The sequence below is a fragment of the Monocercomonoides exilis genome, assembly GCF_001643675.1.
Source record: "Monocercomonoides exilis strain PA203 chromosome Unknown scaffold10-1930038, whole genome shotgun sequence".
NCBI lineage: Eukaryota > Preaxostyla > Oxymonadida > Polymastigidae > Monocercomonoides > Monocercomonoides exilis.
Genome location: NW_027150555.1, coordinates 857,007 through 884,781, shown reverse-complemented (window position 1 = coordinate 884,781; position 27,775 = coordinate 857,007). Strand labels below are relative to the sequence as shown.

At 40.2% G+C, this 27,775-nt stretch overlaps 6 protein-coding genes across 6 annotated transcripts; 2 read left to right on the top strand and 4 right to left on the bottom strand.

Moving 5' to 3' along the window:
* The first annotated feature begins 538 nt into the window (after positions 1 to 538).
* Positions 539 to 3,865, top strand: MONOS_5065 (uncharacterized protein). The gene is made up of 2 exons (XM_067875184.1): positions 539 to 574; positions 630 to 3,865. Exon 2 carries the CDS (start codon positions 636 to 638, stop codon positions 3,654 to 3,656), a length of 3,021 nt encoding a protein of 1,006 aa, XP_067731979.1. The 5' UTR covers positions 539 to 574; positions 630 to 635; the 3' UTR covers positions 3,657 to 3,865.
* A 35-nt stretch (positions 3,866 to 3,900) lies between these two features.
* MONOS_5064 (uncharacterized protein) lies at positions 3,901 to 16,822 on the top strand (the record flags this gene model as incomplete). The annotated part of the gene is made up of 2 exons (XM_067875183.1): positions 3,901 to 3,937; positions 4,213 to 16,822. The coding sequence occupies 2 exons, from the start codon at positions 3,901 to 3,903 to the stop codon at positions 16,125 to 16,127; spliced, it is 11,952 nt and encodes a 3,983-aa protein (XP_067731978.1). The 3' UTR covers positions 16,128 to 16,822.
* A 399-nt stretch (positions 16,823 to 17,221) lies between these two features.
* On the bottom strand, positions 17,222 to 17,998 carry MONOS_5063 (uncharacterized protein; the record flags this gene model as incomplete). Its single annotated transcript, XM_067875182.1, has 1 exon — positions 17,222 to 17,998. One exon carries the CDS (start codon positions 17,996 to 17,998, stop codon positions 17,222 to 17,224), a length of 777 nt encoding a protein of 258 aa, XP_067731977.1.
* A 21-nt stretch (positions 17,999 to 18,019) lies between these two features.
* On the bottom strand, positions 18,020 to 21,159 carry MONOS_5062 (putative Transposon Ty3-G Gag-Pol polyprotein; the record flags this gene model as incomplete). Its single annotated transcript, XM_067875181.1, has 5 exons — positions 18,020 to 19,025; positions 19,145 to 20,208; positions 20,299 to 20,486; positions 20,569 to 20,889; positions 20,943 to 21,159. The coding sequence occupies 5 exons, from the start codon at positions 21,157 to 21,159 to the stop codon at positions 18,020 to 18,022; spliced, it is 2,796 nt and encodes a 931-aa protein (XP_067731976.1).
* A 365-nt stretch (positions 21,160 to 21,524) lies between these two features.
* Positions 21,525 to 24,645, bottom strand: MONOS_5060 (uncharacterized protein). The gene is made up of 6 exons (XM_067875180.1): positions 24,508 to 24,645; positions 24,415 to 24,439; positions 24,283 to 24,366; positions 24,116 to 24,224; positions 23,117 to 24,002; positions 21,525 to 22,876 (listed from the first exon to the last, which is right to left on the bottom strand). The coding sequence occupies exons 1-6, from the start codon at positions 24,641 to 24,643 to the stop codon at positions 21,963 to 21,965; spliced, it is 2,154 nt and encodes a 717-aa protein (XP_067731975.1). The 5' UTR covers positions 24,644 to 24,645; the 3' UTR covers positions 21,525 to 21,962.
* A 534-nt stretch (positions 24,646 to 25,179) lies between these two features.
* MONOS_17243 (uncharacterized protein) lies at positions 25,180 to 26,439 on the bottom strand (the record flags this gene model as incomplete). The annotated part of the gene is made up of 4 exons (XM_067870144.1): positions 25,180 to 25,774; positions 25,832 to 25,985; positions 26,206 to 26,326; positions 26,388 to 26,439. 4 exons carry the CDS (start codon positions 26,437 to 26,439, stop codon positions 25,313 to 25,315), a joined length of 789 nt encoding a protein of 262 aa, XP_067731974.1. The 3' UTR covers positions 25,180 to 25,312.
* Positions 26,440 to 27,775: the final 1,336 nt, after the last annotated feature.

Sequence of the window (27,775 nt, the reverse complement as noted above, 5' to 3'; positions counted from 1 at the left end):
AATGCAACTGTCAATAATTGTTGAGAAAATGCCACTGTCCACAGTTATTGAAAGTGTCCACCATTATTAACACTAACTAATTATCAAAAAATTTTTTAATAAAAAATACTGATTTTTATTAATTTTGAATAAGAAGTTTAACAATTTCGAATAGTTAGTATATTAATTTTGAATAAAAAGTTCACCAAATTTGAATAATAAATGGTGTAATTAGTTATTTTTTATAAAAAATGATATTATTTTATAATTTTCAATCAATGGAACTGGATTAAATATTTTCTAAATAACATTGCAATTTTTATAATCATTGTTTGCATCCCTTTGAACCTCCTCATGAGTTAAGATTATTTTTTATTTGGAAAAATACAAAACTATTCCATTTTGAATAAATGAATTAAAAAATTTACCAAAATGTTAATAAATATTGTTTGTCATTGTTTGAAGTTATCTTCAAACAACAGTTTTCAATTTCAACATATTGAAACGAAAAAATCGGATAATACCATAACATATTTATTGATTTATGCCGAAAAAGGGATTTTATTTTTTTTTTTTCATTTTGCGTTATTCAGAGGTTTGAATATTCAAAAGATGTAATTTTTTATAATCATGCGTTTTTTTAATAAAAGTTAATAATGTCAGAATGGTTTGCCCTGGATGGTTCTGGCAAAGAGATTGGACCGTTTTCTTTTATTGAAATGCGTAATTTTTGGGAAAATAAGAATCTTTTACCAGATTCTTTCATACGATTGAAAAATGAATTGAATTTCCATTCAGTTTCAAGCAGATTTCCTCATCCTTTAATTCCTTTTGTTGATATTCCTCTTGATGTTTCACATGTTGAGCAAAGGCTATCCAGGCAAGAATCAAGAAGAAGCAAAAAGAGAGAAATTGGAAATATCCGTAATGAACAGAAATTATCTGAACGGAAGCCTTTGGATAATGCTTTATATGTTTCTCAATCACACGGAAACCACAAAAATGATAAAAAACAAAATTCCACGTTATTTGAATATAAACCCGTATCATTGCAGAATAAATCCACTTCGTTAGCTTTTGCATCTTCATATCATCCCGAAATGCAGCTTTCTCCATCACATCATTCATCATTCAACTATATACCAACATCTTCTTCATCGACAGCTTTTCATTCTTCTGAAAATCAATCAAAATTAATTTATTCATCAATAAATTATTCGTCAGTTAATTCAGATATCACGCAACAATTTTTGACATTTGAATCGTGCAAGGTTGTTGATAGAATAATATCTCAAGGATGCTGGATGATTTATGATGAGAATGAAGAACTAAAAGGACCATTTTCACAACTTCAAATGCTGTATTTTCTTGAAAACAAAAGGATATATAATGATTCGTATATTCGCATCCAGAGTGAAGCAGGATTCCACACTATCAAATCAAGATTCCCCAATCCATTGGAAAAATTCATTGATTATCCAATAAAATGTGAAATAATAGAAAACAAAAATCTGAGCACTGAACTTAGCGCAAAATTTCAGATACACTTTGCAATCGAAAAGATGCGTACAGACGACGAAGTGAAGGAAAAAATCAGAAAGGGCAGGCCTTCTTTATCTATTGCCGAATACAACCCAGAAAACACACCTGAAGGAGAGAGAAATAAAAGAAGTGCAAAAAGGAAGACTGCAAAAAAGGGAAAAGCAGCTGCATCCGAAATGCCTTTGACGCTTCCGTCGTCATCATCATCATCATCAACATCTTCCTCTTCTTCCTCTTCTTCTTCTTCTTCTTCCTCTTCTTCCAATCAGACTCACATTTACATTCCATCCTCTTCACAGAGCCCGATGATTTCTTCGTATTCTTCTTTCTCTGCTTCTCCTGCGGCATCTTTTGAGACTCACGCCAGCCAGCCATCTTCCACTCATTACACAAGTCAACACAAATACTCTTCATTTGCTTCAGAACCATTAGCACCTTCTTCATATACTTCTTCTTCTTCTTCTTCTTCTTCTTCTTCTTCTTCTTCTTCTTCTTCTTCTTCTTCTTCTTCTTCTTCTTCTTCTTCTTCTTCTTCTTCTATTCTGGGAACATATACTTCTCCACAGTTGATTTCATCTAGTACAGCACTCACAGAAGATAACTCTGAATCTTCTATGCAAAAGACAGCGAAACGGCAGATTTGGAAGCCAGAAAGAGAAATATTAGAAAACGAACAACAGACAAAGACAGAAACTACAAGCAAAAACAAGTCAAAACGGTCGCAGAAGAAGAAGAAGAAGAAGGAGAAGGAGGAGAAGGAGAAGAAGATGAATGTTACTGATTCATTATCAGAGGCAGATAATTCTGAAAAAACAGATCTGAAACCAAGCAAAAAGCAGACAGCGCCTATTGAAAGCAATGTTTTGTACATTCCATCCAATCGCATCGAAACTCAACAGCCGAAAAAACAAATAGAAAGCAACAAAACTTCATCCAAATTGTATTATTGTCCTTCTGATAAGCAAGAAAGCACTCAGCAACCAACAGAGAATGTTACACAAACATCTGCTTCTTCTGCTTCTTCTGCTTCATCTGCTTCATCATCATCATCATCATCTTCTTCTTCTTCTTCTCCTCCTCCTCCTCCTTCTACAACTTCCACTTCTGCTCCCAAAGCATCGAAACGCCAAACACGAAAGGCGAAAAAGGAGAATTCTCGTACTGCTTCTTCTTCTGCCTCTTCTTCTGCCTCTATCTCTTCCTCTTCTTCTTCTGCTAATTCTCTTTCTGTTAGTTCTGCTTATTTGTACAAACCAGCTGAAAATGCTGCTGTGCAAACAGCAACACAATACATTCCATCTTCTTCTTCTTCTTCTTCATATTCACCAATATCATCATCATCACCACCACCACCATTTTCTTCTTCCTCTTCATCTTTTCCACCAAATTCTCTTCAAACATCACATCCTCCTTCAAAGCAGCGCACCACTTTCAAACAGAAATACACTCCATCAAAAGAACAAGAAGGCATTTTGGGTCATCATCCGCCTTTCATTCAGCCTCAACGATTTGATCGAGATTATATTGATGTTAATACTGCAAAGAAGAGAAAAACAACTTCTGATAGGAAAACAAGATATTCTTCTTCTTCTTCTTTTACAACAAAATATTCATCTCCTTCTGATGATACAGCTTCTTCATTGTTAGCAACACCTCCATCAACACTTACAAAATATATTCCTCATTCATCATCATCATCATCACATTCTCCTTCTTCTTCCTCTTCTTCTTCCTCTATTTCTTCTTCTCATTCTTCTTCTTCCTCCTCCTCCTCTTCTTCTTCCTCTTCCCCTCCATCTTTAACCTGCCCGCCCTCATCCGTCGCCAACCGCTGCTGGTATGTCATCGACTCCTCCCTCACCGTCAAAGGCCCCTTCTCCAACGAGCAGATGATCGAAATCATGGACAGGCAGATGATTGTGGGCGAATCGTACATCAAGCTCGCCAATGAAAGAACATTTCATTCTGTTCACTGCAGATTCCCTCCACCTGCCGTCCCATTTAAGTCGCTTCCGCTGCGTGTGGAGGTTGTGGAAGGCGGAGATGCGAGGGGGGTATATGTGACGGAGAAGGGAAAGACGGAGAGAGAGGCGGCGGAAATCTCAAAGGTAATCTATAATGTTTTGGATGGCTAAAAAAAGAAAAAAAAAAAATAGAAGGATTTGCGTTTTATATATACACATACACATACAATTCAAAGTAGTTTAACTTAATCATTTTCTGTAAATACTTATTTTTCATTCAGTTTTTAACATTATTTCCTCAGATCATTTTTTACAACACAACACTTTTTTTTTATTTTTTGCACTACGATTTTATTGCAAGACTTCACTCATTTTTTATATTTTTTTTCTTATTATTGTCCCATTACATCTTTTTATGAAAACAACTTCAAAGCCAATTTCAGCTGTGGAAGGTTTAGAATGTTATTGTTCATTCATATGCTTTTAATTATTTTATGCTTATTCCATTTTTAAGAAAAAAATTTTGTTTGATTTCTCGAAAACGAATAAATGCACACTTCACATTTTCCTTCAATTCAACGCTCTCTGTCGCCAACCGCAGTATCAAAGCCATATAACTCAAAAAAGAATATTACAAAAACAGATGTAAGAGCACAATCTTGCTCTAATACGTTTAAAACTCATGATAATGCATTTTTTCATTTTCCTCCGCTTTTCTCATCTTCAGTACGTTCTTCGATGACTGAAGAAGAAGCATTATCAGAGTTAAAACAAATTCAACACAAAGCTCCTATCTACGAAAACAAGAAAATTACTTTTCAAAAGAAATCTCCTCCAAGGCCCACTGAAGCCTTACGCTTGATTTCTTCGCAATTTCTTCGCTCCTCAACACCAACGAGCCTTAATAATTCTCTTCGGAATTCATCATCATACAGCAGAGTTTCGCGTTCTTCTTTGGAAAGACTTCCTCCGATGAGTAAAAAAGCATCAAATCCATCAATAAGTTCTTCATTAACTCGTTCTGCAGCTTCAGCAAAAAGATCGATAAATAAAAATGATAAAACTCAGATTCCACAAAAGCGTACTCCTCATACAGCAGCTGTAATTATTCGTGAAACTCCTCAAAAATCAGACGGACTTATGCCTCTTCGATTATCTCATATTCTTCGGACTTCAGATGTGAAAGAAATGAAATCTGAACCACAAAATTTGAGCAAAAAAGAAAAAACTGGGCAAAAAACACTGACATCCAAAAAATCGACTGCCTCAAGAAAATCGACAAAAATTTCACTCTCACTTCCCAATCGAATCAAAGAATTGAAACGAAAGAAATCGCAAGACCGCAAAAGTTCATCTGCTTATCGAAAAGATGAAAAAGACCTTGCAATTTCAGCCAATAATTTGACAGATAAGAATGATGAGGAAACAAAGATTTGCAATGTCTCTGCAAAAATTGATGATATCCAGAAAAATGAAGGTGGAGTCACATACGAGAAAGTGAATGAGAAAGAAGTTGATGGTTTAAAAATCACGAATACCAAAAAGAAGAAGAAGAAAAAGAAAAAGAAAAAGAAGATAAGTCACCAAACTTTTGATGATTCAGCATTTCTCTCAGATGCAAATATCCAACATGAAAGTGAGACAAAAGAAGAAAAAGTTGAAGGAACAAACTTGCCTTCAAACAAGCTTTCTTTGAAGTTGTCTTTCCCAAGCGAAGGCCACGCGGATGGCAACATTCTGTTTCACGACAACTATTCGCTGAACTCCTTGATGAGTGCTGCTTCTCTTGAGTCTCTTCTTTCTCCCTCTGCGCTGTCTGTTGCAGCAGCTGTTGGAATCTTTCCCTCTCCACGCACAAAACACACAACTGCTTCAGAATACTCCGATGCCAACACACTCAGCAGCAGGCAGACAGAGCGAAGGAGGCAGTTGATGGCACACAGCTCAGACATATCCACCGAGGCAAAGGACGAATTTGCAGATGAAGAGGAAAGATTTGAAAGAAGGGTGGAGTCTATGCCGTCGTGGTCAAGTCTGCTTAAGGATTCAGAAGAGGAAGAGGTGGAAGACATTGTCAAAAGGATGAATTCGGATACCGTTTCAGACAAGGAAAATGGGAATGATGCCAGACTGCAGGCAAGCGAATCTGAGGAGCAAAAGAATGAAGAAGCAAAAGCACTCGAAGGAGACGAAGCAAAACTCGAATCAAAAGAGGAAGAATTCATTCAACAACCTTCGACAAGCAATGGAGATATCACAACTGAAACAGAAGAAATTGAAAAGAAGGGCATATCAGAACCTGATGCAAAGCCTGCAAATGAGCAAAATAATACTTTTGAAAATGAAGAAAGAAGCGCAGAAACAGAGAAATTAACGCAACAGAGCGAATCTATTGAACATTCCGAAGTGAAACCTCAAGAAGTTAGTGATATCAATAAGAGCGTTGAAGCTGATGTTGATAAAGATAAGAAAGAAGGAGATGATTCTGAATGGGACTGGGTTTTGGAAGATTGGGATGGAGAAGGAGAAAAGGAAGATGATGAAGAATGGGATTATGAATGGGAAGAAGTTGAAGAAGAAGATAATGCAAACATAAATGGAGAGAAAGAGAAAGAAAAAGAAAATGATGGAGAGAACAAGAATAACAACAAAGAAGATAATAATTTGAAAGAAGCAAGAAAGGCAGAAGATGAAGCTGTTTCTTTACAAGTTATGGAAAGCAATTTGTTTGAGAAACCAAAAGAAATCGAAGTCAGCTCAAAGCTCACTCCAAGCGATTCCTTTGAAAAACAAGATTTCCCTTTGAATCCCTCATCATCTTCATCATCTTCTTCAACATTGCCATCTTGCTTCTCGATGACTTCTGCAACTACCATCATCACAACAGGTCAGCCTGCTACGCCAACAGGTTTCTTTCATTTCACTCCTGTTACATCATCATCATCATCTTCTTCTTCTTCTTCTTCGTCCTCTTCCTCTTCTTTCCCTTCTGTATTCTCCATCAACCCTCCCCAGCCGCCTGCTCCCCTGGCAACAGAAGCCTCGTCACGCTCTGTTGCATCGATTGATCCCAAGTTAGCAGAAGACATGAGTGTGGGTGAGTCGTTCTGGATGCCCTCAAGCGACTCCATCTTGCATTCTTCATCGCAGCGGTCGTTTTTGGAGGCTGATACGCCTTCCTCTGCCAATTCGTGGACGCAGAATGGAGCAAGCTACGAAAAGAAGAGAAGAAGAAGCGGAAGGAATGAAAGCGATGAGTTTGACGAGAGCGGATCTGACTTGTCACAGGACGATCTGTCTCTGACGGCATCTTCTGTTTCTTCATACACCTCCACCACAACAACCACACGCTCTTCCACTTCGTTTGTCCCCGATGAAGACGAAGATGAGGAGAATAGTTTAGGTGGCTCGTGGAGCGAAAGCGAAAGTGCGTCTTTTTCGTCGGAGGAGTCGCAGGCTGCAGTTGCTCTGCAGAAATCTCAGAGGAGATCAGAGAGAGATGTTGGAAGTGATGACAAACAGAAACTTCTTTCAAACAGAAGTCAAACAGACAACGGAGAGAAACTGGGAAGTCTTCAGCGCAATCAAGCTGATTACAACCAGCGTTCTATTCAAAGACACACCTCAACATCATCCTCTTCTTCACCTTCCTCGTCCAATTTTGCTTCTTCATCCTTTTCCTCTGCTTGGGCGTTGATGAAGCCTCAACCGAGTATCTCTTCATCCTCCTCAAATATGCTATCTCCACTTCCTTCTACTTACTCCACAAAGCATCTTCCGCCTTCCGCTTCTGCTTCTTTTGTGCCTTCTTCCAATTTGCTTTCTGTTCCAAACGCCAAGTCGCTCGCACGGCGCCAGACTGCCTATGAGAAGAATCTGATTATTCAGCCGGGCATCTCTTTCATTGCACAGAGAGATGCGCCGGCTCAGCCCGAACATACCACTGATCTGCATAGAAAGGCATCAAAATCACCTGTTACACAGTCAAAAAGTTCCACTTCGCGCCCTCAGCCTCCGCCTTCTCTGCTTTCCAATGCATTCTTTCCTTACTCTTCCATTCAGAAAGCACCTGCAATGGACTCTTCCAACAGCACTTCATCACTTCTGACACGAGCAATCACCATTTCATCATCTTTGCCTTTAAACGCCACGCAATCTCCTTCAAAGACAACAACATCTCACATATCACAAGCTGCTTCTGCTTCCATTTCAAATTCAACAACCCTCTCTTCCTCAGTCACAACCACTTCACCTTCCATTACTCAAGCACCTTCTTTGACATCCACATCATTTCGCAAGCCTTCAATGGCATCCACATCAAACCCCCACATCAGCACACTCCCAGCCATTTCATACACTTCACGGACACTCACTTCAGCTACAAGCGAATATGCACCAAGAAACAAGGAAAACATCCTGTCTCCGAAGCAGCGGGCAGCTTCTGGCAGACGAAGAAGCAAAAGAAGAAGCCGCACAGTTGCGCAGATTGGAGTTGATGATGACAATGAATATGAAGACAACGAAGCCTCTCCATTTTCTATTGATAATACAACAGATGAAAGTGCTAATAGAAGCAGACAAGGCGGAAACTATCCAACGCGCTCACAGCGATCGTTGACTACGGTCGACAATGAGCTGTCTTTAACGCAAGGACTCGAAGAGAGCGAATCAACCAGTTCTCTCTTCAGACGGGTGCGTGCTGCTACCACACGCAATCTTTCTCTTCTTCGTCCAGTCACAAACAACGAAGCTTCAAGAGGATACGAAGCAAATGCATCTGATGATCCGTTTAGCGACAGAGGCAATGAAAAAACACAGTTGGCACGTAACCATTCAGCAACAAGACGCTCGTATAAAGCAAGCCAACTGCAGCTTGATGGAGAACAAAGTGTGAATGGAACTTCTGCTTCTTCTGCCAGCATGCCTTTTGATTCATCATCTGCAATGCATTCACTTCAATCACATAACTCTCCTTCTTCGTTTGCTGCTCCTCCATTTGATGCAAACACATCATTTTTCATGGCGATGCAGCAGTCAATCGAAGGAGGAGCGCTTTCTGATGCAAACTTTTCAGGCCTCACTTCTCCAACCTCTCCATCTCGTTCCTTTGAAATACCTGGCTCCATCCCAGCAACCCCGTTCTCTGCAGGCATTCCCACTTCGGATGGTGTGGAGTCAACTACTAGCTGTGTCTTAGCTTCTCCTTCTGCACTTCCAGACGAAGGCCATACTGCTCATTTGACACGCAAAAGCGGTGCATCTCGCAGCAGCAAAAGGAAATCGCCTGTTCCTTCGCCTTCGCTCACAAGCGGAACAAACAGCTCGCGAACACTCATCCACAAGCTGCAGGGAGCAGACAAGCATTGGATGAGTCGAGGAGAGCATGGGAGCAACAAAAACAGGAAGAAGCTAGGATCTACATCGCTTCTTTTTGTCCCGCCATCGGCTGTCAATCGATACGATGGAACAGATCTGGATCCACTGATGAAGACGGAAGGTGAGCTGACTAACAACACCAGCGATGAAGCCGAAGAAAACTTCAAGCGCCAGAAGGAGATGAGAAAAAACAGCCGGCTGTCTTATGTGCTCACTGAAATATTGTCTCGTTCTATTTCAGAAAGCAACAAGGCTCCGAAGCAGCGCCTTATCAGCAATCTTGTGAAGCACCAGCGAGAAGGGCTTGTTTTGGCACCTGCAGCTGCGTCGTCTGTACGGTTGGGGATGGCACGGAGCAGCTGCAAAGAGTCGTCGCGGGTGAGCAGCAACAGAAAGAAAAGAACGCATCATCAGCGCAACTCGTCTGCCAACTCATCGCAGATTGGTCAGCAGTCGTCGACTGATCTGATCTCAGTCAACAGCCGGGCCTCCTCTTCGTCCACTGCCACGTTCCATTCGAGCTCTCCTCACTCGAAAACAAGTGGACGAGCTTCGGAGTCACACCGATCCACTCTCAGTGTGAGCTCGTCGCACAGTAGCCGCACCTCGTCCCGCACAGACAGCTCCAGTCACTCGCGCAACAGCAGCTCTGCTGACTCGTCGTCTTCTCTCAAATCTCCATCGTCTCAGACAGGCTCTGAGTCGTCAACGTCTTACACTTCAAAAAGCACAAACAGAACAAAAGATAAAACTTCTGTACATTCTTCACGTTCGAGAAGGAGCATGAACAATGAGAATGGATCACAAAATGAAAAAAGCGAAAAAGATGTAATTGAAAATGCTGATATTCAAGCAAATGCCGAAAGGGGAAGTAAGCGTCATCTTCGCAGTCCTTCATTGCCCACTCACAAGCACAACCACCATCATCATCACCATCATCGACGATCACATCATCATCGTCGCAAAAGCAGCCTTCAAAGCGAAGATTTGTCGCCTCTTGATGTCGAAAATGACGAGAACACTATTTTGAACGAAGTGGAAAGGGAGATCAAAAGAAGAGAAAGAGAAGAGAAGAAGGAAGAAAAGAAAAAGAGGAAAATGGAACGAAGTCTCATGCAAAAGCAAGAACAAGAAGAAAGTTCAAAGTCAAATGGCATCGCGGACAATGAAGCAATTGGGCAGCAACTCAAAATGAATGAGGGGTCAAATATCGGAAGCGATAGACGAGCCGTTGATAAAGATGCTTGTGAAGATGAGAAGAGAGAGGAAGCGAGAAAGAGAGAAACAGAAGCCGGAAGCAAAAAATTCTCGAATGTATTTGAAGGTGAAAATGGTGAATTTTGCAGAGTCGACTCGACACAGAGGAGAATTTGCCATCAGAGTAATCAATTGCATTCAAATGGCCAACATTCATTGGGAGAGGATGATGACAGCGATGGAACGAAAGAGAGTGCTAATTCAGGCTTCAGCGATGAAAGCTCACAGCAAATGGAAATGGAAGAAGAGTCGGAAGAAGACGAGCTGGACTTGCAAGTGATGAAGACGTCGCTGCTGCCACCAGCCATTCAGGAAGGAGACGAGTGGGAGGAGGAGCAGCAGTTCCACCGTAGAGAAACCACTTCTTCACTCCCTCCGATTGATTCGGCAACATCGCGTTTGCAATTGGAGGATGAGAAAAGCACTGGTGAGAATGAAGCAACAGAAGCAAACAAATCGAATGAAAGTACAGACGAAAAGAAAGAAAGCACAGAAGCGACCAAAAACAACAATGGCTCAACTCTTTTTGGGCAATCCGGTCAGCCAATGAATACAAAACCTTTGTTAATAAATGTTGACCACAATTCCTTTGATCCCTTCCACACAACACCTCGACACTCTCTTGGCATGTTTCAAATGTTTCATCCACCACCAAACATGTTTGCTGTTCCCACCAGATCAGCTTCATTCAGCATAAACATCCTACCAACAGCTATTGCACCAACATCAACACCGCGTCATTCAAACGGCAGCAATCAAAACACTCCAACGTCAGTTCGTGGCACTGCCTCACACCACGAAATGTTCACACCTTCGTCTGCACGCGGTGCTGGTCCCGTTGGAAAATTCGATTTTGACTCATTCAGCTCTCCGACTACAACGTCCATCTCCCAAAAGACGACGCCACGCAGTCCTTCTCAAATTTCGGATTCTCCACTTACAAAATCGCCAACAATTGGGGGAATTACACTCGTTCCTTATTCTCATCCAAAGCCTGTTATCCGTCGCTCTTTGTCGATGATGGGACAATACAGACAGTCATTTTCGTTCCATCCACCTCAAAATCAAACCACTCCAACCGGAAGCAATCAACAAGCAACAGATTCAGCGTTTTCTGCCAATGGAGTTGCTCCTTCTCCATCTCCGCCTGCTTACATGCTGCATTCAACTTCAATCGGGCAGGGACAGGGAGATGATGTTAGTCCAATGTCTCCGCAGTCAAAGTTTCGTGTTTCCCCTCCGATTTCTGATGAAGAACTCGACAAGCTTGGAGTGAAGGATGCAGCATCATTGTGGAATAGATTAACGGGAGCTACTGGCGATGCTAATAAGAAAAAGAAGTTTAACTCTTCGGCAAGTGGTGATATTTACAATGCTGGAAGTGAAGACGAAGATACTGATAAAAAGAATCAGCCTGCAAAGCCAAGAACATCAATGGCAACTCTTCTGAAAGGAAAACTAAAGGCAATGGGCTTTGATTTCACTGGAGGTGGCAAAGGAGGACGAGATGTTGCAGGCGGTTCAACTGCAGCCAGTTCAAAAACGCCAACGGTTCTTTTATCACAGCTAATAAAAAGTTGGCACGGCTCATCAAAACTGAAAGGAGCTTCACACTCAGGAAAGGGCGGAGACCAGAACGGAGGGATGGGACAAGGCAGAGATGGAGTAAATGCAGATGGCACTCTGCGCTCAGATAGATTATCGGAGATTCCTTCGGACACGAAAGCATTGCTGATGATGATGGACGAGAACGGCCGGGTGTCAACAGACGGAAGCGAGCCAATGAGCTTTGAGCAGCTTATGCGCAGACAAAAGTCTGCAAAAGTGATCCAACAGTGGTTCAGGCGTATTCTGCAGAGAAGGAAGTTTTTGAAATACAAACAGAAGAAAGAACAGAAAATACAAGATCTGTCGGTGAACGCATTTCAGATGTGGCGATGGTGGACGGTGAAGCAGATAAGAAGACGCAAGATTGCATATGTTATGGTGGACGTGTACAACACTGCACTACAGCTGCGATGCATTCGGCACTGGAGATTCGTTTGGCTGAGAAAAAAGAAACAGCTTGATCGCTTTGAAAGGTTAGTGACACAAAAGCACAAAATGCATCTCAAACACGATGCGATTCAGCGCTGGAAGCTTTGGGCAGCTCCAAACATCATCCTCACTCGCATTTTCCGATCGCAGCGTTGCCAGCGATTTATCCTGCGCAGGCAATGCACTCGGAAGTTTGTGTATTGGGCAGCGTTGGCACAATACAAGAAGGCGGTTAAGCTGCGTGCGATTGTGTTTTTCCGCTTATCGGAAGAGTTTATACCTGCGCTGCCTTCACGTTGGGCGAGTGTTCCGTTCTTGCAAGCTCTCAGAGAAGATTATATTCGAAAGGACATTCTTGAGCGTGTACTGATGCGATTCGCGTTTGTGAGGCTGTGCCCTGTTGTACTGCTAAGATGGAGAGAATGGATGGAAAAGAGGAGAGAGAAGAAAGAGATGAAACATCGAGGAGATCTGAATGTAATGAAACGTGTGTTTGGTTCATGGCAAAAGTATGTTGTTCGAATGAAAAGGGTGCGAAAGAAGAGAAAGTTGCAGTTGGAAAGAGAAGAAGAGTTCAACAATGTGATGGCGCAAATGAAGGAGAACTACGAAGGATGGAAACAAAATCGTGAAGAGAAGTTCAAAACAGAGTTTCCACGAATTCGCCAGTTATTAACGAATCTGATGACTGATCTGGGGAAGTTCGAGGAAGAGATGAAGCTGCGAAGAGAGGCCCGAGATGCTGACTTAAAGATGTTTATGCGAGAAATGCAGAAAGTGAATGGCACAGTGAAGAAAGAGATTTTGGGGGATGAGCTTGTTAGTGTACGGGACGATGCATCAAAACGCACAAGTCGCACACCAAAGAGCGAGCGGAGTGCAGCGACTATGCTTTCTGCGCTGACTCCAGGGACAGAAAGCAACAACACAGACAACGATAGCGCAGAATTCAGCGTTGATGACACATCCATATTTGATGAGCTGGATGAACTGGAGGATGAAGAAATACGTAAAAAGAGAGAGGAGGAGGAGGACAGGCAGTGGCTAAACAATTACAAGAAGCAGCAGTTGTTGAACCAGTTATTTGAAGAAGAAAACGATCAAACAAGCAGCTCAACACACTTTCTTGGATCAATTGGTAGTAAACTGAAGGAAATAGAAGAATATTCAAAAACAATGAATGGCAAAGATGACATTGAACTTGTTGCCTTCAAACATGCTCCAAGCTCTCAAGTATCGTTACCAACAGCTTCTTTGGCTTCTTCATCTCAATCGAAATTTCCTGGTTACTTTTCATCGATGTCCTCCTCTTCTCAGCTTCTTTCTGCAGCTACATTTGCTTCCGCATCCAGGGCTTCTGGCTCTTCTCGTCCGCTGGCATCGTTTTTGCCAAATAGCTCCGCTGAACAGCTCCCATTTGCTTCTTCTATTTCTTCCTCTTCCCTTGCATCGACATCAACTGCTCCTGTTGCATCAAGCTCATTCTTTCCTTCCATATCACCATCTGCTTCTCCTTCGCCGTCTGCATCTCCTGTTGGGTCAATTGCTTCACTGCCTACTCCTTCTCCATCTCTCGCTTCAGCTTCGTTAACGACTTCGGCTGTTCCTCCTTCGGTATCGCCATCTTCGATGTTCTCCCGCAATCTCTCAGATTCATCCATAACACACGCCATTTCACCTGCTTTCACCCCATCGCCTGTGGGTTCTTCATCTTCTTCAGTCTTTGTTTCTTCAGAATTAACTTCGGGAATGGAAGGCCGTGAATCAGCAATGCTATCCACCGAGCAGCAGGACTTTCCTCCACAAAATACAAAATCTTCTCCAGATGAAGTTGCTGCTTCCAGTCAGTCTGAGGCTTCACTTGCGCAATCTGAAGTTGGAGGAGAATCTGCTTCTACTTTGTCTTCCTCTTCCTTGCCCCCACGATTGCCTTTGTCTTCTCTCGAACTCGGCACAACAGCTTCTTTTCCTTTTTCAAAGCCTCCCACTCGCTCTTCAGAAATGCGGTCATCGCAGCGTAATCTGACTATTGATGCTCCTCCTCTCGTTATGATGGCAAACATGTCTCCATCTTTCACTCCCACGCTTTCGCCATCTTCATCTCAGTCTTTTTCTTTATCTAGTACTCCCATTCATTCAAACCGGAGATCCTCACTTTCTGTGGACGGAGCAGATAAAGAGAAAGAAAAGCTGCATATTGAGTTTAACCCAAACTACACAACGAAAATCGAGCATCCAATGGCGTCTCGGCATTCTTTTGGATGGTCCAAGCATACGTTCCTGCAGAGAGGAGGTTCGTTAGCTCCGCTTGCTGAGCCTACTCTTGTGCCTCTCGCAAGATCTGATCTGAACATACCGTCGCTAGTGACACTTGCACCGACAAAAGAAACGATTGCTTTACTAAACAAAGCCAAAAAGGAGAGAGAAGAACGAGAGAAGAAGGAAAAAGAGGAAAGAGAAGAAAGAGAAAGAAAGGAAAAAGAGGAAAGAGAGCGAATTGAACGCGAGCGGAAGGAAAAAGAATTGAAAGAAAAAGGACGAAAGCGAAACAGGGAAAAGCTGCAAGAGGAAAATAGAGATAAAACGACTCTAGACAATCAAAAGGGATACAGAACTCTTTCAAGGAGAGATACTCCGCTTCCTGATGGTCAAACTGGAGTTGCAAACGAAAGAAAGTCTCCTGGATTGTGTGCTGATGAGCTGGAGACAGTTAACTCTGAGGAAATCATGCTGGACTTTGCTGACAACGATGTGCCTGATGATGAACTAACTCCGAGAGCTAAAGAACGGAGAAGACTTATTCAACTTCAAAAAGAGTATGAAGACACACTGACCGAGCAAGAAAAGAAAGAAAAGGCTGCATTGGAACTGAAGCAAGCTCAAGAGGAAGGATTCTTAAAAGAGGCCTCATCAACACAGACAACTGCAAGAGACAAAACTGTCAGAAGTGGGAGATCGTCGATGCTAAAACTGAAGCGGACATCATCCACCCTGATGCGAAAGAAGATGGGCAGCAAGTCATTTCTGCTGGCCGGTAGTGGAAATGGATCAACTACTCAATCAACAGCGCGACACCGTGAAGACGCATCGAATCCAGAATCGAGAAGAGACGACGATGCGATGACGTTTCACACAAAAACAGGTGGCGGTGGAGGAAGTGGGATGGTCTCCTCGCGTTCATTGTTTGGAGACGGGCTTATGTCTGTGAGGGGGAATGTGGGAGGAGGCAAGACTACAAGAAGAAGCCGGACCTATGGAGAAAGCCGGCAGAACACATCCAGAAGTATAAGGGGTGATGATGGGGAAGGACTTACTACACGTAGCAAAGGCTTTGGATTGGGATCTGGATCGGGAATGGTATCAAGTGGGCAAAACTTGGCTAAAACAAGAAAGGAGTCAAAAATAATTGAGCGTATTGTTCAACAGACAGAAGAAGAAAAGGAAATTGAGGATTTGCTGAAAAGCCGAATTGAGCGCGAAGAGATAAACTGGAATCTTCTTATTGGTACAATGAAGAAGGAGAAGTTAATTGAGTTTACTCCTGAAGAGCAGCAGAAAATACTCGATGAAAAAATCCTTGCTGATGAGAAAGAGAAAGAAAGGAAAATTGCAATAGATGAGAGATGGAAGCTGAAAGAGTTAAGATCTTCGCTTTCACGGCATTCATCACTTAGCCTGTTTGTACCCACCACGCCTCTTGCAACGCAGACACCCACAAGCTCCACATCGCGTCTTCAAACGCAAGCGAAGTCTGCGAAGAAGGAAGAGGAAGAGAGAATGATGAAGGATAGGAGAAGGCTGTTCAAGCAGTTAAATCAGTCTAAAGAAGCAGTTGGAGCTCTTTTGCGAAAGACATGTACTGATCAGTCATCTCAAGACGATTCCCTGTGGAATGTCGATGAAGATTCAGTTGGAAGCGATCTTTCCGAAGATATTTCTGTTGTTGAAGATGATGATATAAGTTGGATCTAATTCACCAAATTATGAGAATCAATCAATTGATATCTGAAATTTTAATCAAGGAAAACTACTTTTCCTGATTATTAATTGAATTAAAAAACAAAAAATTACTGGGAAAAAAAACCACATTAATTGTATTAATTAATTTTTGAACTTGAATCAAAATTTCCAATTTTTGCTATATTCAAAAATTATTATAAAAAATATTTTTGAAGTGTTTTAAATGTCAAAATGTTTGATTAATATTTACTTATCTGTTTGATTTTTTCTGGAAGATTAAAATGGCTCATTTGTTAGCAAAAATCTTTTCTTCCTTTTTTCTTCGTTTTTCCAGTTTCTGTAAAACCAATTGTGTAAAGAAAAATAAAAATAAGAAAAATGAAAATGAAAATGAAAATGATATGGAAATGGAAAAGGAAAAATAAAAAGAGTGTGTGTGTGTGAGAAAGAGAGAGACTTTTGCCAAAGTCAGATAACAACTGTTGCGAAAAAAATTATTTGCCTTGTCAAAAATTTCTTTTGACAAAAATAAGTTATTTTCAGAATTATTGTGGACATTCTTAATTAGAATGTTAATATTTCTAACTCGACAAAAATTTTCAATTCTAAACTATTCGACATTTCACATATATTAGATTCAGAAGGAAATTTTCACAAAATATCAATAACGATCAACAAAAAACAATAGAAGAATAAAAAATTTCAAATTGAGGTTTTCTTTTCTTTTCGTAAAGAACAAACAAAACTACAACACCTCTTGTTATGGTAGTAGAGCCTGTATTAAGGGCCCAGTCGCTTATCAATTGAAGTGAAAAAACGGTGGATGTGAAAAGAATGGAAATAAAATAAAAAAGTACAAAACAAGGAAAGTTGTGCAATAACAAAGTGCGCAGAGGTTGATGTAGTATGATACAAGTGCAAATTTGACATGAAAACTTTTTCAATGAAAACGAAAGGGTGGGAAGAGTTGAACTCGTGGTGGGAAATAGAGAGGTGTTGTAGTTTTGTTTGTTCTTTACGAATTAAAGAACAAAGTTCCTTAATTCTCCAGAACAAACGATAACTACAACACCTCTTGTAATGGGAGTAATAATAGTTGGAAATTGCTATATATCTGCCTGAATATGACCAATCTCACTTGTCTGAACTGTTCTAATTGTGGTATATTCAATTCGGCTACATTCTCTTGTAGGCTCCACTGTCTGCGAGCTTGGGACTTGCGAGTTGAGTTTGTTGTTCAGTTCCGCAATGGGTGGTCGTGGGAACGCAATTGTTCTTGAGAAGAGGTTTGTTATTTCCTGTGGTGCTGAGGCTGGGAGAAATGGTGCTTTGGCAGTGGATGGGCAGTAGCAAGCAAAAAGTGCGGTTTGATCTTCCTGCCGAGGAGCAACTAGCGCGTGGGCCATGTCGGATGCAACGTTGTCTCTAAGAAAGCAGCGCGTTGGAGTGTGAGCTGTTGGGGATAGGAGAGCATGTCTCGCTATCAGCACTTCAGGTACTCCCTTGAAGATCAAGGCGGAAATGGCTGCAAGCTTGATTGTGAAGAGTCTGAACTCCTGTGGGATCCCCACCTGTGTCATTCCGAGTTTTTCCAGTTTACTAATTCCTGAAGTCTTCAGCGGTGTGTGATGCGATGCGTTTAGAAGAAATGTGTCTCTCGATTCGTAGGTCCTTCGGACTCTTTCCCAAAGGCAGTTTACGGCAATTGCTGGGCAGATCTTCTCATCTTCTTCTCCTAAGCAAGGAATTGGAAGATAACTGGGGGGAATAGATGTTTTTGGATGAGTGTGGATGTGGATTGCATCGTTGTCAAAAATGGATTTGCTCATCGTTTGTTGTTCGAGTTCGTGGAAGCGGCATGCTGTGAATAGCACGCAAAGCATTATGCACTAAACTGTCAGTTCTCAGAAGGATAGATCAATATTGTTCGGATGTGAGTTGTGGAAATCGAAGACCACGGCAAGCGACCACATATATGTAAAAGGTTTTCTGGGAACATGGGAACGGTGGAAGGAGCGGAAGATTGTCTTAATTATTGGAACTTGTCCAATGTCCTCTCCATAACTAATTCTTGAGAATAGAGAAATTAATGATCTCGTGGCGCACAAGCATGTGTGAGGGAATCCCTTTTCCTTTTGTTTGACAAAAAGCATGACACACCTTCGACACCATTCCACGAAGTCTTGTGGAAATTCTCCACAATTTTCCTCAGTCCATGCCTGGGTAAAATGCGCGAATCCGAATGTGTTGGCTGTCCAAGAAGAAGTCGATACACTATTTTTAGCTTCGGTGATTATTGCTTCGGGAACATTGCATCTTCGAAGACGGCTGTTCCACCACTGTTCTCCTCTTTGTGCTACCAGTTGAGTCTTGCTGCTAAGTAAGGTCCCGGTGGGAGTGATGCTCCCGACCTCTTCATTCCTGGTCCTGCCCTGAATATTTTCCTCGAATCGCTCCATCGCATGTAAGATGTTGTTATCTCTCTCAGAAGAGGGGTCCAGACCTGGTTCCTCCAAGCTGGGAGAAGAATAACTGCTCTCGCCTGTTCTTCCCGAAGCTTTTTTAAGCAAGAGAGAATCAGAGGTATCGGAGGATGCACCAGAGTCACCGCTCCTTTCCAGTCTGCTTGCAGTCCGTCTTCCAGCTCCGGACTTTCTGGTCCAAGCCAAGTCATTGTTTTCCTGTTTGTCGCGCTTGCGAAGGCGTCCTGTTCGATTGAAAGATCTAGCCGATGTTCCAACTCTCTTAATGCTTCGTCTGTAATCTCGTAGTCTCCTGCGCGTTGAAGTCTTGAGAGGGCATCCGCTGCAAAGTTCTTTGCTCCTGGGAGGTGAATTGCTCTCAGCTGAATGTTCCATTCTGTTGTTCATTGTCTGATCTTCCTCGTAAGAGCCAGGAGATTCTTTCCCGCTGTCCAGCGATTGATATCGTATTCAACGGAGGTGTTGTCTGATCTCAGAAGAATCCTTCGGACATTGTGTTTGGCTATGAGATAGCGAAAATGTTTGAGGGTCAAAAGAACAGCCAACATCGCCCTGAAATAAGATGACTGGTTGAGGAATACTCGATTGAAAGCTTGATGGAAGTGGTACAGAGAGCTGCCTATTCGAAGTGTTGCACCACAGGCTCGGGGTGCAGCATCGGTCGTCAACGTCGCGTCTGGAATTGCAAACGACACCCAGGGTCTTTCCTCCTTCCACATCAGTCTCGTCTGCCAATACTGCAGCTGTTCCCTGATTGAATGATTCAGATTCATCGCACCAGTCCATCCGGTTTTCCTGACTGCATTGATGAGTTCCTTGTATAATCTGTTCATGTGTAGAGAAGCGTCTACGTCGACGAATCGAGTTCCGCTGATTTCTCCAACGAGTGATGCAAAGTCTCTTTTCATTATCAATGTTTCCTTCGATGCCAAATTCATCCGCCGTTTTATCTTCTTCTGCAACGAGGACCGGCGCTTCGTCTCCAATGCGACCTTCATCACACAAGTCTTCCATATCCAACCAAGGAAGGAGAAGGTTTTTCTTGGAGTTAACCTGCTCTTCTCTTCGTTGACAACAAGTCCGAGATTGTTGAACCAGTGAACGATTCCTGTTGTAGCTTTCTGCAAGGCATCTTTGGTATCGCGCAAAATGATGATGTCGTCGAGATAATTCAAACATCTTGCACTCCATCTTTTCCGAACCTGCTTCACAACATTCCTCATCAGCTTTGTAAATATTCGTCGAGCATCTTTGAAACCGAATGGGAGACCTTTGAATGCGAATGTCCTCTCTCTGAAGCCGAAAGCAAGGAAGGGAGTGAAATCTTTGTAAACGGCGACAAGGAAGTGGGCTTGTGAGAGGTCTATTGTAACCGCATAATCGTCCTTGCGGAGGAGCTTCTCTAGTGTCTTGTGGTCCTCGGATTTGAAGTGAATGTCGTTTATTGCTTTGTTCAAGGTGCGACAATCGGGATTTGTCGCTATTTCCCGTTCTTTTTCATTATGAAGAACAGCATGTTCAAACATTTTGCCTCTCCTTCTTTGATTTTGCATAAGATGTTGTTGTGCAAGCTCTCCTGTATCCATTTGGCACCCTCTTCTTCTTCCTTTCTTGTGCCAATGAAGCCTCTTCGCAAATAAACCTCCTTCATTAACTTTTCTTTCGAAGATCTTCCTTTCCAAACTGGGAGAACTTCAAACGTTGCTGTGTTCTTCACTCCAATGCTCCTCCACTCCTGTGCAAACATCTGAGTCCTGCCTCCTATTAAATTTTGGAAGTCCTCCGGCTTCTGAACCATTTCCCTGTTTGTCGCTGTTGTCAGGCTGATGTTCTCGTTCAGAACTGTGTAGGCCCGATGCTTCGGGCCGGAAGCCGAAAAAATCTTTTTCTATTGTGGAGTTGGTGCTGTGGTAGATGCGATCGAGCTCTTCTTGCCTCGAGAAATGGTTTGATCTTGGACAATTTTTCACCTGAGACAACTGGGTCCTCTGTTTTTACTCGAAGCGCTTTAGCTGCGGAAAATCCGTATTCTGCATGGATCCTTGAGTGCCTTGCTTCTTGGAGACACAAAAACGCAAGCATCATCGCATCGAATAGTCTTTCCTGTTTCTCTGGCGCATCTGCGTGTGTTAGTATTAGTGCCTTCACTGCTTGAATTAAGTTGCGTTCAACTCTCCAGTCTCTAGAGTTTGGAGCGTCCGTTATCCAGTTTGATGATCCTGCAAATTCGTGAACCTTGGATGGGATAAAAGGAGTGTATGAAAATGATTCATATAAAGAAACTGTATCGGCTGTATCATGTGAGTCGATTTTCAGATCAAAGATAAATTGTGAGGTTTCTGACCCAAATAATTCTCTGCATAACGTGGCAAAAAAATATCCTTTCCATTTGGGGATGAATCGGAAGAGGTATCTCCTGAAGAAGATTGTGCTGGTTGCAGAGGTGGTACACTGCTTGAGGAGGTAGGTTGAGATAAGCCCACGACGCCAGTTGATCCGCTGAGTGCAAAAATACTACCCAGTCCAGATGCAGGTCCTGTTGCAGTGTTTTCAATATCCATGATCTGATGAGCGACTGAGCCCTGAATACAGGCTCCACTCCCATAACAAGAGGTGTTGTTGTTATCGTTTGTTCTGGAGAATTAAAGAACTCTGTTCTTTAATTTTTTTTTTCAAATTTTCTTGTTTTTTTGTATACGACCATATTAGAGTCATTAAATCTCCTGTTCAGTTTTGAAATGCACGTTGGCTAATGACTTGAACCTTTCTGAAAGAGAAGGTTTATATCTCCATTGGAAAACAAGTTGTTGAAAGTCGATTATTTTGAGTTGCTATTTTTTTGTTTGTTTAATTTGAAAAACTTCTCCAAATTTTTGTGAAAGAATCACTTTATCAACTTTTGATTGAAAAAAAAAATCCATAAGAGTTCTTTTAACGAGAAGTTGCAAATGTTAAATTTTCAGGATGAAAGAAACTTTACACTTTTTGATTGATTTTTGAAACTGACAAGTCAAACTTCTCCACGTTAAACGGATTTGGAAAAAAAACTTCAATAGCAAATCCAAAATTCACAAAATATGAAAAAGAAAATCGATAACTAATTAAAATGATAATAAAATCTGCTTCAAAAACTAGTCAACAAAAACACAGCCATAAATAACAATAATTACATCAATAGAATTGCAACTGCAATTCAAATCACAAAATAGAAACACCAAAAACAAAATCAAAAATCAAAAATCAAAAATCAAAAATCAAAAATCAAAAATCAAAAATCAAAAATCAAAAATCAAAAATCAAAACAAAGAACCAAATACAAAAGTTTGTATGTAATTGGACTGTCATTCACTTTTCCACATGCTGCTCAGACCAGCCACGAAAACGAACCCTTCCGCAGAATCTTTTCCCAAAGTTCATGAATATCACGATTGATTGGTGGTTCATCAAAAATACTTTGATTTTCGTTCTCTTTCGCGTTTTCTTCTTTTTCCTTCTTATTTGCTTTCTCCTCCGCTCTTTTCTTTTCTGCTTCCTCTGCCCCTGCCTCTTTTCGATACTCCTCATCGTAATACTTGTTGATCTCATCGATTGCCGCGCTCAGTTCTTCAGGTTTCAGTCCTCTCTGTGTCACCTCTATCAGCCTCAGATCTTTCTCTTTTTCTCGCTTCTCCTTCGCCTTCTCCTTCGCTTCTTCCTTCTCCTCTCTTTCCTGTTCTTCCTGCTTTTTTCTCATTTTTTCTGTCTTTCTCCTTTTCCACTCCTCTGCCCGTATTTCCTGCATTTCTCTGCTCCTCTTGCTCGGAGCTAATGCCTGCCACACAAACAGCCCTTTCTTCAAATCCAGCCTTCTCTTAACCCACTTCACATCCCCTTTCACCAGATACAGCCCTACACAAAACACCACATATTCAACAAACAGCCACATCAGCATCGGGGCCAGTGAAAGCATCATGTTTCTTTCCATCTTGTGCGCACGCTCAATCAGCTCGTCTGTCACAACCACCACCGACATAAGCCGCTCTGCGCCTTCCCATGCCTCTCCACTCGAAGTGGGTGGGTCAAACTTCCCAATCCCGTCCAAGCATAGCGATGGAATAAGCACAATGACAATCCCAATCGCCGACCCAAACACAATCCCGCAGCATCGCACGCTCTTGCTGCATCTCGTCTCGAAATAATAAACTTGTGATAGCTTCATGTTGAATGCAAAAATATGGATCGGGATGATTGTCAGGTACAACGGAATGAATGTTATTGTCCACGAACTCGTAATGTTGTCTGTTTGGTGGCCAACACACCCAATCATTCCGATCACACACATTCGCGTTCACACAAAAAGAACAGAATAAATAAAATGAATAAAATAAATGAATAGAATGAATAGAATGAACGAAATAATGATTTTTGTGCATCACAGATTCAATAAATAAATAAATAAATAAATAAAAATGCAATGTCTTGTTTCTCAATCAATTCGCATGCACGCACTCACCCACTCTCCTCAAAAACTTTGCATACAGCATATCTTCAAAGAAAATAACACCCATGTGGAAATAAGCCCGGACATAGTAAGAAAAAATGTGATAAAAGTGATACTCATCCTCTCTGGAAGTCTCAGCCAGGAATTGTATTCAACAAGCCCCGCGAGCATTCCTCCAAAAAAGACAAAAAAACAGAGCAAAAGAGTGAATAAAATGGTATCTGAGCTTGTTATCAATCGCCCATCTTCTGTGAATTTTTGTGTGACAGCTTCTGTGGCTGTTGCTTTTCCGAAAAAAACATCATAACCAGCACCACTTACCTTGATGCTCCTTTGAGGATACGGTTTCGTCACTGGACCATCAACCAAGCGATTACGGATGTTAAACGTGTGTTTATCTCCATTCACAAAACTGTCGAGATCCACGCACAAAAAGACAAACGTAATTAATAAAAAACCCACAATCACAGGAAACATAATTATCGAGATACTCAAATACTTCCGTTCCTTCATATACAGATGAAAGAAAAAGAAAAACAATGTCAGCATCACCAGTGCAACGGTGAATTGGCCCTTTGACCGAGAGAGGCTGAAAGAAAAAACCGATCTGGTGACTTTGTTCGTTACAAGAGTCGTGACATACCCATCATCGGCCAGCTTGTCGAAAACTGGCCCACGGATAAAATTCGTTGCGTAGAAGATGGCAAAGAAAAAGAAGAAAAGAAACATCATCAGTGATATCCAGGTCAGTGTGAACAGAATAAAACTCATCCACGGATGTTCGATTGTGCTTTTCAGATCGTGCACATCCCTCCATAAACTTTTTCTTTTCCCAAACAGCACTTCTGGAAAAGTCCCATACAATCGAATGGTGTCCTTCCATCCTTTCGGACTCAGTCCAAACCGAGTCTTGTCCGCAACATCCTGAATACAATTTAAAGCAAAATACAAATCAACAAATCAACAAAAACGAGAAGAAGCCCATCAAAAAGAGAGCCGCCCGCAGTGTCTGCTCCGGCACAGCGAAAAATACACACATCTCCATTGTTTGGATCGTACGTGTCCAGATCCTGGAACTCATCCTGGCTCATGTGGATGTTGTCTCTCAGCCGCGGCAGCTCCTCAACCACAATCTCATGCCAGTACCTTCATCCAGCCAAATCCCGTCAAATTGCACATGAAAAAAATAAAATACGTGTCATACTCTTCTGTATCCAGCATCTTTCGGAAAAACTTTGACGTCCCCATCAGATTCATTTTCGTTCTTGTATCGCATTTTTTCAAAATCCTGCCAAATTTTCAAAAATACATCAAAGCCCAACTAAAAATTTCACACTGCTTCCATATTTCTATCGGCATATCTGCACCACCAGCATTCAACGCAAACCTTCCATTAACCGCAAAACAGCAAAAATCAAAGAATGCACACTTTTCACATCCACAAGATCGCAATACTCATCCGACGAGCTGCTGGACATCATGTCCCCATCAATTTCAACCATGGCAACCGATCTTTTGAACATTATCTCATTTGTTGTATCGTTAATATAAACCGAAGAATTCATCGATCAGGTGAATTATATATTTTATCAATTCATCCACATTTGCTTAACATTCGACATTCACTCATTAAGTTTATTAGCATTATTGGATAATCTGGTTATTCTCTGTGGTGGTTTTTATTGATTTGTTTATTTATATTTATATGTTTATTTTTTTTTTATATTTTTTATTTTTATTTTTTATTTTTAATCTTTTTTTCTTTTTTTTGCTTTCATAGTTCTTATTTTAAAATTATGCACAAATTAAATTAACACCAAAAATATATATTCGGACATTGAGGAAATAACTGTTCCAAAGCAGAATAAAGTTGATATGATTTTAAAAAAGTCAATTCAAAAGCATGTGATTCAGTAATAAATAAAATAATCTTTAAAGTTGGTAATTAAAATGTCATTTCCTGTTCTTCTGATTACGATGCAGTTACACAACACGAAGATTAAATCTTTATATCCTTGCTCCTCCATTCTTTCAAACAATTGTTTTTTCAATTCTTTTTGCTCTGCAATATCTTTCTTTTTTCCTTTATTGATATTCAATCTTTCACAAATTGAACGGCAAAAACTTAAACGATATGAAATTCGTAAGTTTTCAATATTTAATTGAACTAGTTCCTCCATAACTACATCGACTGCTCCGCTTTCTAACAGACAACTAACATTAACATCTCTATTTTAGGTAATAATTTCTAAAGATTCAATGCAGTTGCAGCTTACAACCTTGTGATTATCTCTTGCCTCTCGGAATATCTCCACAATGCTTCCAAGAAGCCCAACAAATTCTTCATTCCACAATTTGCATGAGCGAAAATAAGCCTCAAGCTCATCTAGCCATCTTTTCATAATTATGATTTCTTTCGCTTCTATTCTTGTTTTTCCCTCATCCACTTCTTTGCTCATTTCCTCTTCTTTTCTATTCCAATCCATACAATTCGATAGCTCTTTCAATTCTCTTCTTGCTTCTCTTGCAAAATGCAGTTCATTTGCAATGACGTCATCCAAATTCTCATCATAAACCAATTGGTTTATTAAAAACTGCCACGCTGACTGATAGGCAAGTCGAGTTAGATTGTGATGCTCCTGATGATTTCGGATAATCTGTTTGATATCATTCAAAAACAGCTCTTGCTCCAATGCCTTATAAAAATAGATGGGAAAATTAATAATAAGAAAATAAAATGGATATGTTCACACATCTCCTGCAATTCTGCTCAAAGCCAACAAAGCCATTTCCACTTTCATTTTTTGTGTATCCTCATCTTTCTTCTTATCTAAAGCAACTTTTAGAAGGCAAGAAACACAAATAGAAAGTGGTTCAGATGATAAAGAACATCCAAGAAATAGATAGCTTGCAAAGATCAATCAATAGCTGTTCATTTTTCTCATCTCCTTTCTTTTCATATTCCTCAATCATTATCTTTTTCAATCTTTCACAAAGCAAAGAATTATTAAAAGAAATGCTATACATGTTTCTCAAAAATATGCAATATCCAATATGTTTCAACAGGTTAATTGCATTTTCTATTGATAGTTTCTCTTCCTTCATCATTTTATCCACGTCGTTATACAGTTCTTCTGTCAAAATAGAATCGAATTTTTTTGCATCCATTTCTTCCAATGATTGGTTCATTTCAAAGATTTTCAGCTTTTGTTCTTCAACAGAGCAATTTTCCAGTTCATGAAGTAATTCTTCAAAAAGATAAAGAAAAAAGTGATTGTCAAAAATTCAAATTCAACGATGAATGTGAACCTGTAAATTGTTTAGTGTTGCCCATCTCCTGCATTTCCAAAACACACTGCATTCAGAAAACAATACCATTTTGAAAGTTACATTAAATTCTCATATGTTTGGAAAGAAGAAATATATGTGCAAAAACTCGAAACGGTCGTAAAAGTATATGCGTTCACACTGTTTTTGCTTTTGTTGACATTTTTGACAAACAATTGTAGAGAAAATCAACGATTTATCTTTTTCTTTATTTATTACGGTTTCAGTGATCGAATAATTTTTTTCGAACTGGAATATTCGTCAATAGATAAAGAATTCCATAATTGATCATTATCTGAAGAACAATAAATTTTATTTCCATAAGTGACAATAAGCTATGGAAAGATGTATTGATTAAGAATTTTTTTCTGAAAATATTTGGAGATTGATTGATAGATGAAAAACAACAATTTCATTTTTAAATAAAAATAATCATGTGTATGTTATTAATATTGTTCTATTGGCTGTTTTGATGTTTCAATCTGTATCCTTTCCAAAGATCAGAAATTGGACTTATTGTTGAAGTGTCCAGTCTTTGGTTTGCAGAGCTTAATGTTTGGGATGGAGCTGATTGTTGCATAACAATTAAGAAAAAAGAAATATCGAATTTTTTTTTTGAAAAATTCTTTTTGTGTAATTATCAGATTGAAAAAAAATTTTCACATTTTCCTCATTAATTCATTTCAACTCTCGAGACTTTACAAGAATGAATAAAATAACATAGTCAAGCATTTGTTTTTTTACTCAGAAATAATTTGATGAAATGAACAATTTTTTCATTAAATATGTGTGAATTTTTTAATTTGCAACACAATTAAGTTTGATGAATATGTTGCGATTAATGATCAAATGGGGAAAAATACTGACTTTCAAGCTGTTTTTGCACAAAGCATAGAAAAATAACTTCGTTCATATCTTAATTTTTCTTTCTCAGATTTCAAAATAAATCGGATTAAATAATTTCTAAACAGGAATCATTAAAATCAAAACATTAAGTTTTCCAACATTTTTCGAATGTCAAAAAATTGACATATTTCTATTGCGATTTTTGATCTCAAAAAGTCAATGAAAAGTGAATAATTTTTCAAGGAAAATGCATGAAGTCAAATATTTTGTCCCAAATAATGAAATCAATATTAACCCAGATATTAAACATTTGCGACTTTTCAAAAAGAAAAACTCATATTTTATTTTTTTTTTTAAAAACATTTTTTCTGGAAGATTACACCAAAAATATTCAATTTTCGAAAAAAAATTAATTCTCAATTTCAAAATTCGTAAATAACTGAAACTTTCAATTTTTCCTTAAACAAATTAAACATTATAAGTCAAAGAAAAATATTCTTTCATATTTAAATAACAGCACACCT

Bases quoted from the DNA above. Each gene is read 5' to 3' on its own strand.
- MONOS_5065 (XM_067875184.1), top strand. From the start codon at position 636: ATGTCAGAATGGTTTGCCCTGGATGGTTCTGGCAAAGAGATTGGACCG.
- MONOS_5060 (XM_067875180.1), bottom strand. From the start codon at position 24,643: ATGAATTCTTCGGTTTATATTAACGATACAACAAATGAGATAATGTTC. The intron at 24,440-24,507 runs GTGTGCATTCTT...CTGGTGGTGCAG, and splicing joins CGATCTTGTGGATGTGAAAA to ATATGCCGATAGAAATATGG. The intron at 24,367-24,414 runs GTGTGAAATTTT...AAAATTTGGCAG, and splicing joins CCGATAGAAATATGGAAGCA to GATTTTGAAAAAATGCGATA.